This window comes from Panicum virgatum, chromosome 6K, assembly GCF_016808335.1.
Source record: "Panicum virgatum strain AP13 chromosome 6K, P.virgatum_v5, whole genome shotgun sequence".
Lineage (NCBI taxonomy): Eukaryota > Viridiplantae > Streptophyta > Magnoliopsida > Poales > Poaceae > Panicum > Panicum virgatum.
The window spans coordinates 26,159,170-26,172,731 of NC_053141.1; the positions used below are offsets into that span (position 1 = coordinate 26,159,170).

Below are 13,562 nucleotides of genomic sequence, written 5' to 3' on the forward strand. Positions count from 1 at the left end.
GGTGGTGGGAGTGCTCAACCACCCGAACCATGGAGATGAGCAAGAGATGAGCTAAAACTAGCTAAAGCACCCCTACTTGGCGTGCCAAATGTCATAGTGTGCAAACCAACAGCTGGGTGGCGTAATGCACCCACCTAAACCCAGAGGGTGAGTACTCGGGGGTTAGCTAGGATTAGTCAAATCGAGATGCAAGAACACGATAAACACAGCAGGTTTAGAGTGGTTCGGGCCGCTGGAGCGTAATACCCTACGTCCACTGTGTGTTGTATTGCTTGTGCTCTCAAGAGGTTGAGAACGGAATTGTTCGGAGTGAATCCGAGCTTGTGTTTTGGGAGTATCGAGAGAGTCTTCCGAGAATCTAGAGAGTCTTCCGTGTGCAGCGAGCGCCTCCCTTTTATATCTCAAGGGAGGCGCGTACATGGCCGTTGAGTCCCCGACAGATGGGCCCAACGATGTTGTATTTAATATGAATGGTCCTAGTGCTATTATGGTGCTACGCCTGGGAAAGATCTTATTCTGGGATTTCCTTGCCTTGCCCGTGGGAATCTTCCATCCGGCATAGCCATGCCCTGTATTGTCGAAACGGTGCCAGGGCGTAGCTTGCGGCGCAGCTTGCCGTAGCCTGCCGCGTAGCTGAACGGGCCGTGTAGCTTGCGGCGTAGGCGGTATGATGAAAGGGTGCCGTGCCATCATATCCATTTAATGCGGTAGACGGGCTCTGTGTGGGGTCTCCAGTATTCATGGTACAGCCGATTCTAGTATAATTTGTCCCGGATCTCTTGAAACATGAGATAAGCGTGTTGCACTGAGAGGAGGGAGAAACAATTGTCACTCGCAAGATACAAAGACACACAATTCAAGCGGATTTATGCTGTAGTTCTGAATACCCATTTATTTATTATGACCATAAGATACACAACATATTTATCTTACATCCAGACTGCATTGGTATATGCAGGCTTTGAGCATCCATAAGAAAACACACATTACATCAGGGTATCGTCACAATAGTTTGTTACCGGTGCGACTAGAATGGACGTTGTCCAGGAATATTGCCCGCCGGTGTATAGTTGCAGGTGATGAAGATACCACCGTTGTCACACTTGACACGCGCGCAGCCGATGGCCTTGGTGTTGCGCCAAACCACCTGCGTGTAGTGCCCGCACATCAGCTCCTCCGGGCGCCCTTTCATGCACGTACCAGTAGCACTGTCATAGTCTTGCTTTTCATTCACCCACATTTGCACGGCTGCAGCCACCGTCATGTCGCTGCCAGGGGAGCCCACGGCAATATTTTCACCGTAGCCAAACTTGTCACGCTCAGCCTGGTCCGAGTGCTGAAGGCTGCAGTCACCGGCGCGTCTTGCCGCGTAGGCCCGTGCGAACGCTGCAACGCTCTCATCCCAGACCACATCTTCAACACCCACCTCACGGCGGGCGTCGTTGTGGAGGGAAAGGAACTCCTGCTCTTGCGCCGTGTTCTGAGCCATGGAGGCCATAGCCATGTAGAACACAAGGACAAAGGCTACTACTGCCCTCTTGGTTGTCGCCATACGGGCCGCTAGCTTAATTTGCAGTGGATCAGTCGCAAATTCTAGTGAGACGTGTGGGTTCTTGATTGTGTGCCGTTGTGTTGTGTGTGTCTAACTGATGATGAGGTGCCTATTTATAGCCGATGGCGGCGTCCAATAACAGGAGGATTTAGAACATGGTACCCTTTGGTTTTGCATATGTTATTACCAAGTGTCTGTACCAAATGCATAGGTTAATTTTTTTAATAAAACAAGTATGCGTGCAGCAGTTGTGCCAAAGTCCAATGCACGTGCGAGGTTGGAGAAAACTAAGGAATGGGTCTTGCGTTGATGCACTGGACCACTTTCTTGAAAAGATTGGCTACCAGGAACTGGTCACGGTCCATATGTATTTGCAGGCACGCACAAGTGTGGATCCACACATTACGCTTTTGCCTTGTTCTACACTTTTACAATGAAAAAGGTTGAATCAACTTGATTGTTTTTTATCTTAGCGAAATAGAAAATCAATGATCAATTTGAGTTGCAATTTAAAAAATTGTTCAAGTTAATAGAGACTAAATACATGAAACATAGAACTGACGATTTCTTGATATTTTTATAGACTTGGCATATGCATCAATTCATAAGTTACATGTTAACCTTTCAAAGCTAGTTTATAGATAACCAAGATGACCTTCTTGTTTGAGGATGCCCTGCAGACCTTTTTCATTCGTATATATGTTTGGTGATCCATTTTCATTCGGCGGCACGACTAACAACTGAAACGCTTGGAACGCTCAATAGTGAATATCAGCCATCTTTAGTGTAGTATATATCGTTAGATACATTGTTTTCTGATGAAAAGAATAAGCCATGCCCTATGTTATACACTTACGGACACATAAAAAGCTACTTATTCAAATGATAAAGAACTTCATCCAGATGCACACAACTTATTCCTTTGTGCCCTCTCTTTTTTTTGAATAAAGGAATATTGAAAAATATCCCAGCCTCTATATCAAAGAGATATATCCAGCCCTTAATGCAAACTTTGAGAGATAAACAAGAAGCAATACAAGCCACAAACCCTATTGCTAAACTACCACCCGTCCGCGCAAAGATGTTCATCGCCGTTACTTTCAAAGCGCGGCATGCATATGCAATCAAGTCTTTGTCCTCCTTTTGTAAGATCGCCCATGTCCCGGTGAGATAAGTGGCCCCAAAAAGTACATGGAGAACAATTTGTTTTTTATTATTATGAAAAACTACATTTCTGAATAACTAGATTGACCAGAGTAGTGCACATAAGCCTGTGAAAATTGTTAATGAAATAAATATCGATAGTCATTTTTTTTTTGTGCTTGGAGCTCCAACTTATTGTGCTCATTCGGACAGGTAGCAAATAAACTTGACCACCTCATGCACTAATTAGTCGGCTATGCACCCTGCTCGGCTGCTCCCACCGCCAGCGGCCACTCCGGCCCAGGCTCTCCACAGCCACCCGCCCTGGACCGGATGACTATAGGAAAGAGATGGTGAGCTCCCTCGCCTCCGCCAGCATCGCGACTGGCCTCGGCACGCTGCCGCAAGAATCATCCCTGGCAGTCTCGGCAGTGGCGGCGCGCCTGCCGCACACCCTTCTAATCTCCCTGCTCGCCTTGTTCAATGCCGCAACGTACGCCTCCATCCTGCTAACACCGCCGGCCACGATGCCCGGTGGCGGCAGCTCAGGAGGGTGCTCGAGCAGCGTGCATAGGGTGGCCGCTGACAGCGAGGCCGAGGGTGGCGATGTGAGGACTCGGATCTGCTACAACTCCTACTCAGCCTTTTGAACGAGGACATGGGGCTGCGTGGGCAGACTGATGAACCTCAAGCGAGCAGTGCGCGGCATCAGGAGGGCGCGGGCCTGCTGGATGCAAGCGGCACATGGCGTCGGGCGAGGCAATCCGGCCGAAGGAGAGCGAAAACGCAAGTTGCGAGCACACGGGAGCGTGACGCGTGCAGAGGGGCTCTCGCGGCAGCGCACGTTCGGGTAAGGGCATCTATTGGCGACGCACAGGCAGGCTCTACTCGGCAGCACGCAAGCTCAGTCCTGCGGCAGTGTGCGTGTGGGCCATGGCAGCGAGCGCATGGCACGCTGAACCAGCGCTCCCTCGCCCAACGGACTACAGCGCTGGGTGCATAGGGTGGACATCCAGTGGTGGTGCTCTCTCCCTCGCACGGCCCTGGAGCATTAGAGCTCGACATCGACACCAGCAGCATTGGCTCCTCTCTCTATCTGTCCCTCAAATATGGAGGATGTAAAGGCAAAAGATGGCGAATTTGGAGCACTTTTCTGCATATATTCATGGCATGTAGGGCCACATCAAGGGGTGTGGATCTAAGTGGCACAACTTAACAAGTTCAAAGTGCCAGATTTCGATTTTGTGAGTTCGTGGACCTAAGTGATACTTCGGGACATGTTCAAGGAACATTGCTATATTTAACTCATCAATTACGTAAATAGGTCATCTGTATTTAACCAGCAGCATGAGCTTGCCAAGCATGGCTATATCCTCATCAGGCGGTAGCCTAGCTGCCGCTGCCCAGGTGTTGACGCTCACAACCATTTCCAGGCATCAATTAGATCAGAAAATCATGAGAGTTTGCATTTCTTGCACGCACTTATATTCAATAAAGTTCCTAAACCACACTTTACCTTCTAGAATATGCAAGATGTGTTTTTGAGCTAATATGCAGGTCACAAGCACACTTTGGCCCTGACAGAAAATCACTAGAAAATATCAGAGCACCGATTCAGGCTCAAATGGCCCAAAGTAACCCAAGAACCGAAGCAAAACGAGTCAAGACAGGCCAACCCCAACATGGATCAGACAAGGAGGCCCAGACAAGCCCAACCCCCAGCAGTTGGGGGCGATTGGTGGCCAGGGCAGGCCGGCCGACCTATAGGTCGGCCGACCAGGCCCGTGGGCCCCACCGCCTCAACTTCGCCATGTGTCGCCTCCAGGATGCTTCTCTAGGTCGGTTTGGGGTGCTGCGGCCGGTGGCTCCCTCCTATAAATACAAGGGGGGGGGTAGAGAATAGGACACACACAACACATTTCACTCACCTCTCTTGCATTCCTTGCATAGTCTTTAGGCTTAGTGGAGTTTAGGAGAATTCTAGGAGTCTTCGAGTCGCCGGAGTTGCTCGAGAGTCTGGTATGGGTTCATCTCTAGCTCTCTCTTGTAATATTCGGTCGTTTGTAATAGAATTAGACTATGGTTACCGATATCTTCTTGAATTATATTCTGAGTTGATGGTTATATGCTTCTTGTCAAGGTTGCATTATTATTCAACGATCTCATTGCATAATTGCCCTGTGCTGGAGATAGTTAGTCTTTCGTTCTTAGAACTCTATCAACTGCTCCAGTATTCGTATGATTGCTCTAGTGTGATGTCTGTCCATCCGGAGGGTGGGGGCTCCGCACGGGACACTAGAGTATCCCATTACTAGTGTAGACATGGTGTCTAGATTAGCTAAGAGTTGCTGGATGTCAACTATACCCACGGTTTGTAGAGGTTGCCAGCAGGTGGTGACAGCCCTGTCCGAGCCTTTTCGTAATCCTCCACATTCGGTATGGGGGGCAGGAGGTACATAAAGTCGCCGGGGTGTACAGGCTCCTCCCGTTACTTCGATAGCGATCTCCCTGTTGTGTAGTTTAATCTCTGACAAGCTAACTAATGAGAAAGTGTAGATATAGCTAGCCTAGCATAGCTGACTCGAGCTCTGACTTTTACCTTGCTCCCGGCCTAGAGTAATCTTTTTTCTTTTATTCAAGAGAGTAGTCGTATGTGTGTCACACTACTTCCTACCATGTTATTATCTTTCCCCTGTTTATGCATGAGAATATCCAATCTAGATAAAGCTCACTAACTAATCTATATACTCTCTCACTCACCGCCTTCCCTGCGGAAATATAAATGAAACCCCGTTATACTCCCGGGTAAAATGCTACAGCGGTATTCCGTGCGCTTGCGGATTTATTCATGGTTCTTGAAATACTGCCACCCAAACTTGGCAGTCTGCGGGCGTCAGTCGCCAGGTGACGTTGGTAGGCGCCAACAAGCATTTTTGGCGCCATTGCCGGGGAAGGCACAGAGTGAATATATAGATAAAAGTTGTGAACAAAATCGAGATTGGTATTCGCATGCTAAACTAGGCTAACTTTTCTTTGTTTTCTTGTCTTCGTTGATATGAAAACAGGGTAGTGTATGACCGGTTTCGACTTGCCGCAAAACTTTCATTCCAATCCAGAGTTATTTTTGAGGAGAGTTCGACCTCGTATCATACCTCCTCAGATCTCACTCTCGGCAGTTGATCCAGTCATCGCATAGTCGTCAGCTCCTAGAGCTATGGCCCAGAAGACACTTCGTGATTATTCTGCTCCGTCTGCTAGCCAGGTCCCCACCGGACCCAAGGTTAACACCGGAGGAGAGAATTTCGAGATCAAGATGGGTCTCATTACGATGGTGCAGGCCAGCCCATTCTGTGGCAAGGCCAACGAGGATGCCAGCGCTCATCTCCCAGCAGTTCCTGGAGCTCTGCAGTACTTTTGTTATCAAGGGTGTATCGCAAGATGCTATCCGGCTCCGTCTGTTTCCATTCTCTCTCTTGGGGAGAGCGAAGCAATGGTTTTATGCTAACAAGGCTGCTGGTGGATACTTGGGACAAATGTGCCAAGGCGTTACTCTCGAAGTTCTTCTCGACGGGCAAAACCAATGCTCTTCGTGGTCGAATTTTGAACTTCCAGCAGGCATCAAATGAGTCAATTCCGGAAGCTTGGGAGAGGCTTCTGGAGTACATTCTGGCGTGTCCGCACCATGGAATGGATAATTGGCTCATTCTACAGAACTTCTACAATGGGTTGACGCATTCATCCCGTCATCATGTAGATGCCGCTGCGGGTGGAGCTTTCTTCTCGCTGACCATTGAAAGAGCTACATCATTGATCGAGAAGATGGTTTCCAACCAAGGTTGGAGCGATGATCGCCTCCAACTGCGCTAGCGAGGTATGCACTCCGTCAAGGAGGCCGACATGCTCGCTATGAAGATTGATCTCCTCCTCAAGAAATTTGAGGATTATTCCCAAGATAAGGCTCAGATGCAATACACTTCAAGTCTTGGAAGCTCGCATGACGTGCGAGGTCTGCGGGAATGTTGGACATTCAGGCGATAATTGCCCGAAAACCCAAGAAGAAGCTTTATTCCTCAATAGCAACAATGGGTTTCGTCCACAAGGAGGCCAGGGGTGGAATCAACCATGCCCATATTACCAAGGAGGTAATGGGAATTCGAATTTTTTCGGTCCTAACCAGCCTACCTTGAGAGATCTTGTCTACGGCCAAGCGAAGATCAATGAGTCCCTTCAGAAGAAGTTGGCTATTATAGACAAATCTATGGAGACAATTCATGCCAAGATAGACGGATTCTCCACGGCTATGAAGAACCAGCTGAGTTTCAATAAGGCGCTAGAAATTCAATTGGCTCAATTAGCTGCTGCTACACCTATTGCTGAACTAGGGAAGATTCCAGGGCAACCTGAATCAACTCTAGAGAGTGTAAATGTCATCAATGCTATGTGGAAAGAGCCACTTAGCAGGACACCCCTCAGCTATGCAGAAAAGCTCACATGCCCAAGAAGAGGTGCGTGGGGCGAGTTAGCAGCCACAATACGAGAAGATTCCAAAACCCCAATGATCAGCTGCTCAATCTTTGATTATGAATTTGATCACGCCCTTGTGGCCTGGCCAGCGTCAACATCATGCCCAAGGTGACTTTCGAGAAGCTAGGCTATCCATCAATTTCCCCTACCACTATGTGTGTTCAGCTGGCGGATTCCATGCTAAGATATCCAGAAGGAGTTGTGGAAAGGTTAATGGTAAAGGTCAAGAATACCTACATATTAGTGGACTTTGTAGTCCTTAATATGGAAGGAGATCTTGGAATTCCACTCATACTTGGGCGACCATTCCTCAAGGATACAAACGCCAGAATTGATGTGGGGACAGGAAGAATCAGCCTCCGTTTCATGGTAAAGACCATGAAATTCAAGTTCCAGAACAAAAGGGAGGTATTCCTGATTCATGAGGATAGTGAGAAACAAGGGCTATGGGCAGAGCCCAGTTGGGATGATCAAGACTATCACCCCTCTACCAAGCCAGCTTGGGAGGATTGGGAAATTCATACTCCACCAACCGAGCCAGTGGAAGATGATTAGAAAATCCCTGATTTCATCACCAATACAGTATGGGAAGATCTGAAAATCATCTGCCCAGCATCTGAGGATCCTGTTCCTGCGCCACCCACGCCACCGAAGAAGACCAAGAAGGTGTGGCGCAAGTAGAACAAAACGTCATCGACCGCTACTTCTTCTCCAGGTACGGATGAAACGACATCAACCTGATCAGGTATGGAGAAAGGTCCTGCTTTTCGATCCTAACCAAGAGCTAGCTTGGGGGAGGTCCCCTCCCCTAAGTCAACTGTATCCCTTTATTTGCTTTCAATAAAATCTGGTAAAAACTTCTAAAAACAAAATAAAAATTTACTACTTTATTTCCCTTTTCCATGATGTGCGATAAGAATGTTTTAACTCCCCTTGATAAGTTGAAAGGATGAGTTTTGCTTTGCTCTATCATGTCTGTTGTGCCTAGTTAGAAAATAAGATTTCTCTTGAGTTTATGTTCGTTGATTATACAAATATCATGCCAATAAACCTGAAAGTTCTGTGGGTTGCATACGCTTGATCTGAGTCTAAGTTGTTGTGAGATTAGATATGGCAAATAAGGTTATGCAAGCTTGTTCTAGTAATGCTTGAAGTCTGGAGTTGTTTTCAAAAATAAAATTTAAAAAGGCAAGTTCCTCAGCGATATGCAATGTCCTACCAGAGCCATATGTCATACTCCATGAAAAACCCTTATACATATGCTGCTTGATGTTCTGATGAGTTTTGTCAAATTGGGTGACCCTAGTGAGATACTTTTCATGCTTTCTCGATCATGAGCACATACGCGTCCCATCCATTTGCTATATTCCTACACTGGGAATTAGTATCACCATCCATTTCACATTAATAAATGCTCCATGTTTCGGTGATTTCTCTCATAGAACATCCCTGAAATAAAGCCAGATTTTGGTTGCCCCAAAAAGAAGGAAGAAAAGATGGCATGCCAAAGAAGCATGACCCAAAAAAAAAGAAGAGAGAAAAAGGGGTAACCATGTCTCAAAAAAAAGAGAGACAGGGATGATTCGAGTGAGAAAAGACATCACCTTAAGGAGTAAGCCATATTCATCCATCCATCCACTCCTACACTTGCACCTTTTGATCGAGATAGCATGACTAGTTCCTCCATGGATCCTCTATTTGACTTTACAATAAATAGAATACAAGTGTGCCCTGTTTTTATCCTACCTTGAGCTCCACAAAGGCTTGTAGTAGTAGGGAAGATCAAAGGCAAACACTGCCCTGGTAAGGAAATATAAGATGAGTGCCTCGAGAGAGTTATCCTAGGAGTTTTGCCATGTTTTCAAAAATCTTTCAAAAAAAAGTGTCTCCAGATGGATTGCGGATCTATGAACAAGTAAGTACTACTTTATGCACCGTTCTAACTCTTAACAGCCCAAGACAAGGAGACGGCTGAAAAACCCCATGAAAGAGTAAGGTATTGAGCAAAGGTATGCTAAACAACATATTTAAGCTTATAGATGAATTTCTTTGCTTCAGACTAAGTCATGGCAGGTAAGGTACGAGTCAAAGTGATTTTCTGATCAACAACCTGATTTGTCCTACTTTGCTCGGGATGAGCAAAGGACAGCTTGGGGGATCTTGTTGTCGCTCACTAACGACCATTTTTAGGCGTCAACTTGATTAGAAAATCATGAGAGTTTGCATTTCTTGCAGGCACTTATATTCAATAAAGTTCCTAAACCACACTTTACCTTCTAGAATATGCAAGATGTGTTTTTGAGCTAATATGCAGGTTACAAGCACACTTTGGCCTGATAGAAAATCACAGAAAATATCAGAGCACCGATTCAGGCTCAAATGGACCAAAGTAGCCCAAGAACCGAAGCAAAACGAGTCAAGACAGGCCAACCCCAGGATGGATCAGACAAGGAGGCCCAGACAAGCCCAACCCCCAGCAGTTGGGGGCGGCTGGCAGCCAGGGCAGGCCGGCCGAGCCGACCAGGCCCGTGGGCCCCACCGCCTCAACTTCGCCATGTGTCGCCTCCAGGATGCTCCTCTAGGTCGGTTTGGGGTGCTGCGGCCGGTGGCTCCCTCCTATAAATACAAGGGGGGGTAGAGAATAGGACACACACACACATCACATTTCACTCACCTCTCTTGCATTCCTTGCATAGTCTTTAGGCTTAGTGGAGTTTAGGAGAAGTCTAGGAGTCTTCGAGTCGCCGGAGTTGCTCGAGAGTCTGGTATGGGTTCATCTCTAGCTCTCTCTTGTAATATTCGGTCATTTGTAATAGAATTAGACTATGGTTACCGATATCTGCTTAGAAGTATATACTGAGTTGTCGGTTATATGCTTCTTGTCAAGGTTGCATTATTATTCAATGATCTCATTGCATAATTTCCCTATGCTAGAGATAGTTAGTCTTTCGTTCTTAGAACTCTATCAACTGCTCTAGTATTCGTATGATTGCTCTAGTGTGATGTCTGTCCATCCGGAGGGTGGGGGCTCCGCGCGGGACACTAGAGTATCCCTTACTAGTGTAGACATGATGTCTAGATTAGCTAAGAGTTGCTGAATGTCAACTATGCCCATGGTTTGTAGAGGTAGCCGGCAGGTGGTGACAGCCCTGTCCGAGCCTTTTCGTAATCCTCCACGTTCGGTATGGGGGGTAGGAGGTACATAAAGTCGCCAGGGTGTACGGGCTCCTCCCGTTACTTCGATAGCGATCTCCCTATTGTGTAGTTTAATCTCTGACAAGCTAACTAATGAGAAAGTGTAGATATAGCTAGCCTAGCATAGCTGACTCAAGCTCTGACTTTTACCTTGCTCCCGACCTAGAGTGATCTTTATTCTTTTATTCAAGAGAGTAGTCGTGTGTGTGTCACACTACCTCCTACCATGATATTATCTTACCCCTGTTTATACATGAGAATATCCAATATAGATAAAGCTCACTAACTAATCTATATACTCTCTCACTCACCTGTCTTCCCTGACAGGAAATATAAATGACACCCCTAGTATACTCCCGAGTAAAATGCTACAGCGGTATTCCGTGCGCTTGCGGATTTATTCGTGGTTCATGAAATACTGCCACCCAAAGTTGGCGTATGCGGGAGTCATCGCTAGGTGACGTTGGTAGGCGCCAACACTAGGCCACCTCCACACTCTCCCTTATCACGCTGCCACCAAAGCCGACCACCGGAAGCCTGCGCGGCAGTGAGGCACTGCCCCATCTTTCTCCTCTCGCCTCGCTAATCTGACTCCACCCTCATGATGGCGATAGTGGTCTCCAGTTGCTGTCTCCGGTCCTTGGACGGTGGGGGTACCCCATGTGGCTCAGCGGTGGCCGAATCCACTCCCCGTCAGGGGCTATGAATGCGTCCTTGCTGGGGCCCAAGCACTCACCTAGATCCGCTTTGCCACCCAGGTCGCCTATCCCAAACTCATCTCGCCTTGAACCTCACCAGAGCGCCAACATCACATCGCCCTTGGCGTTGCGAGGCCATTAACGGGATAGGTGCTGATGGCCTAAGAGGGGGGAGGTTGAATTAGAAAAACATAAATCCTTAACCTATGGATCCAAATATAATTGCAAAAAATATTAACTGCATCATGCTATCCATTTGTGCGGCTATGATACAACTAGCGAGAAACCCCTATGCCAAACAAGTTTTGCAAGCTATAGCCAATCCTAACCGGATGATACTATGAGGAAATAAAGGCACACAAGATTGCAAGTATGAAATGTAGAAACAGTAAAGGAGGGAACGAGGGGATGCAAATTTGTAACACAAGGATTTATCAGTAGGCACTACGCCTCCCCTAGTCCAATGTTGTTGAAGCACTTAACAACAATAATGCTTCCCGACCACCAAGTCTCTTCTGGGAACCTCCTTGACTTGCCACTAAAGCACATGCCAAGTTCCCGGGTCACCTTGATACTGCTTTCCAGTACGGAGCTTTTCCACGAAGGATGGGATATCCACGTCCCCTGCACACAATCATCGACGCCGGTCCACACCAAGCCCTGGTCGAAGACTTGCCAGGCAAGTGTCCAAGACTCCAAGGGGCCGGCTCACCGAGATACAAGTTTGGTTCAAGAACTAGGCCACAAGGCAGCAACACCTTGCTCTCTCACTATCTCAAGAGATAACCTAGCACTAACACTCTCAAGAATACGCTAAGGCCTAAGGATGTGATGAAACGACACTCTAGTGTCTTAGAGGTCTTCTCTAATGTGTGTGTAGCTTCTCTAGACTCAAGCAATATCAAATGACTCGGGGTGAGCCATTTATATAGGGTAGTTAATGAACTAATCTTGATTGAATATTCTATTGCATAAACAAGGGTAAGAGAAATAGTATAGGAACACTACTACAAAAATGATTTTCCAAGGCAGTCAGAAATGATTTTTCGAGGCGGTCAGGCCCAACCACTTCGGAGCAATCGCCATGGTTAATCATAGCATTAACTGAAGGGTTTCCATGCCCACCTTGATTAATCAAAAAAATGAAAAAGAAAAAGAGAACCCCATGGATAAGCCCAAGCAAGCCCATCCACGGGCCAAGCAAGCCCATTCTCCACCACTCCGCTGCGCCTGTGCTCCTCCTCCGCCGGATCCACCAACGCCGGGTCTGGATCCAGCCTCCCCGAGCGCCAGCCGAGCTCGAGGTCGAGTGAGAGGAGTGTTGGCACTCCTGTTATCGCCATAAATTAACAGGGTTAATTAATGGGCCGCAAGCGAGTTGGGCTTGTAGAAAGAATGAAAGCAGGCTTGAGAATCGGCTCCTGTGTGAGTATTTGGGCCGTGCAGGCCCTGTATCTTTAGATTTAGTTCAGTTTGGATTAGAGGTAGAGTCCGATTTGGATGCATTAGGTTTTGATTGTTGCTCAAGTCTCCGGACTATAAATATGTACCTTATGATATTCGTAAGGAAGAGAACGTCATCACGTTTTGCATCAACACCTTGGCGCAACACCGCCCCTAATTCTAGGGTTTCATCCAAGTAAGCGCCATGCTGCCCTGATCATCTTCTTGCGATCAGGGCAGCATTGTTCTTGCCTTTACCTTGGTATTACTCGTACTGAAGCGTTTTTGATGGCGAGTAGTGCTAGTTATCTTGATGTTCGTAGCATGATTTTTAGTAGATCTATCATGCTCTTGTTGTTTACCATCTACGAATATCATGTTTTCTCTATGCGTTCATGCTTTGATCTTAAGCTAATTCTCGTTGCAATGGATTAGTAGCATAGAGTTAACACCTTACTTCTTTTCTATCTCGTAGATCCAATCTGTTATGGTTTGTTCTTATTTTATAAGGATTATCTCAATATCCTCTAGATTAGGCCTTGCAAACGGATTGGATGTTCCGGTGATGTAATAGATGCTTTGTTCTAGCCTTGATAGGGATTGTTCCGGGAATCGGCTCTTGCTAGTTCTTAGGCCTCTGTTTTTGGTTATGGTTTAGTTATCTGTTATACTCGCTAGGCCTAGTTACATGTAAGATGTTCCGATCTAGCGGTGAAGCTATTACTGTCGTGGGTTGGATTAGCTAGATTCAATTGAAGCAAGTTTTCATAGTGTTGACGCTCCTAGAGCCCCGATTTGTATACCGCAAGCGCACGGTTCGTGTAGCTTTTCCCTTAGAGTATTCCCCCCAAGGTTTATCAATCTGTGGATCGACAAAGAACTACCTAAGGTTTTCCATCTAATCTAATGGATCTATCCTAACATGAAGCATTGATTGCATATAAAGGGTAAACCTTTAATAGATATGAGTGATATGTGAAGGTTGATCTCATCCATGAACATAGGCT

The 13,562-nt window shown here is 46.8% G+C and overlaps 1 protein-coding gene across 1 annotated transcript; it reads right to left on the bottom strand.

Moving 5' to 3' along the window:
* Positions 1-882: 882 nt before the first annotated feature.
* On the bottom strand, positions 883-1,633 carry LOC120639143 (pathogenesis-related protein PR-1 type-like). The gene has a single exon (XM_039915171.1). It carries the CDS (start codon positions 1,550-1,552, stop codon positions 1,028-1,030), a length of 525 nt encoding a protein of 174 aa, XP_039771105.1. The 5' UTR covers positions 1,553-1,633; the 3' UTR covers positions 883-1,027.
* Between the last annotated feature and the right edge of the window lie 11,929 nt (positions 1,634-13,562).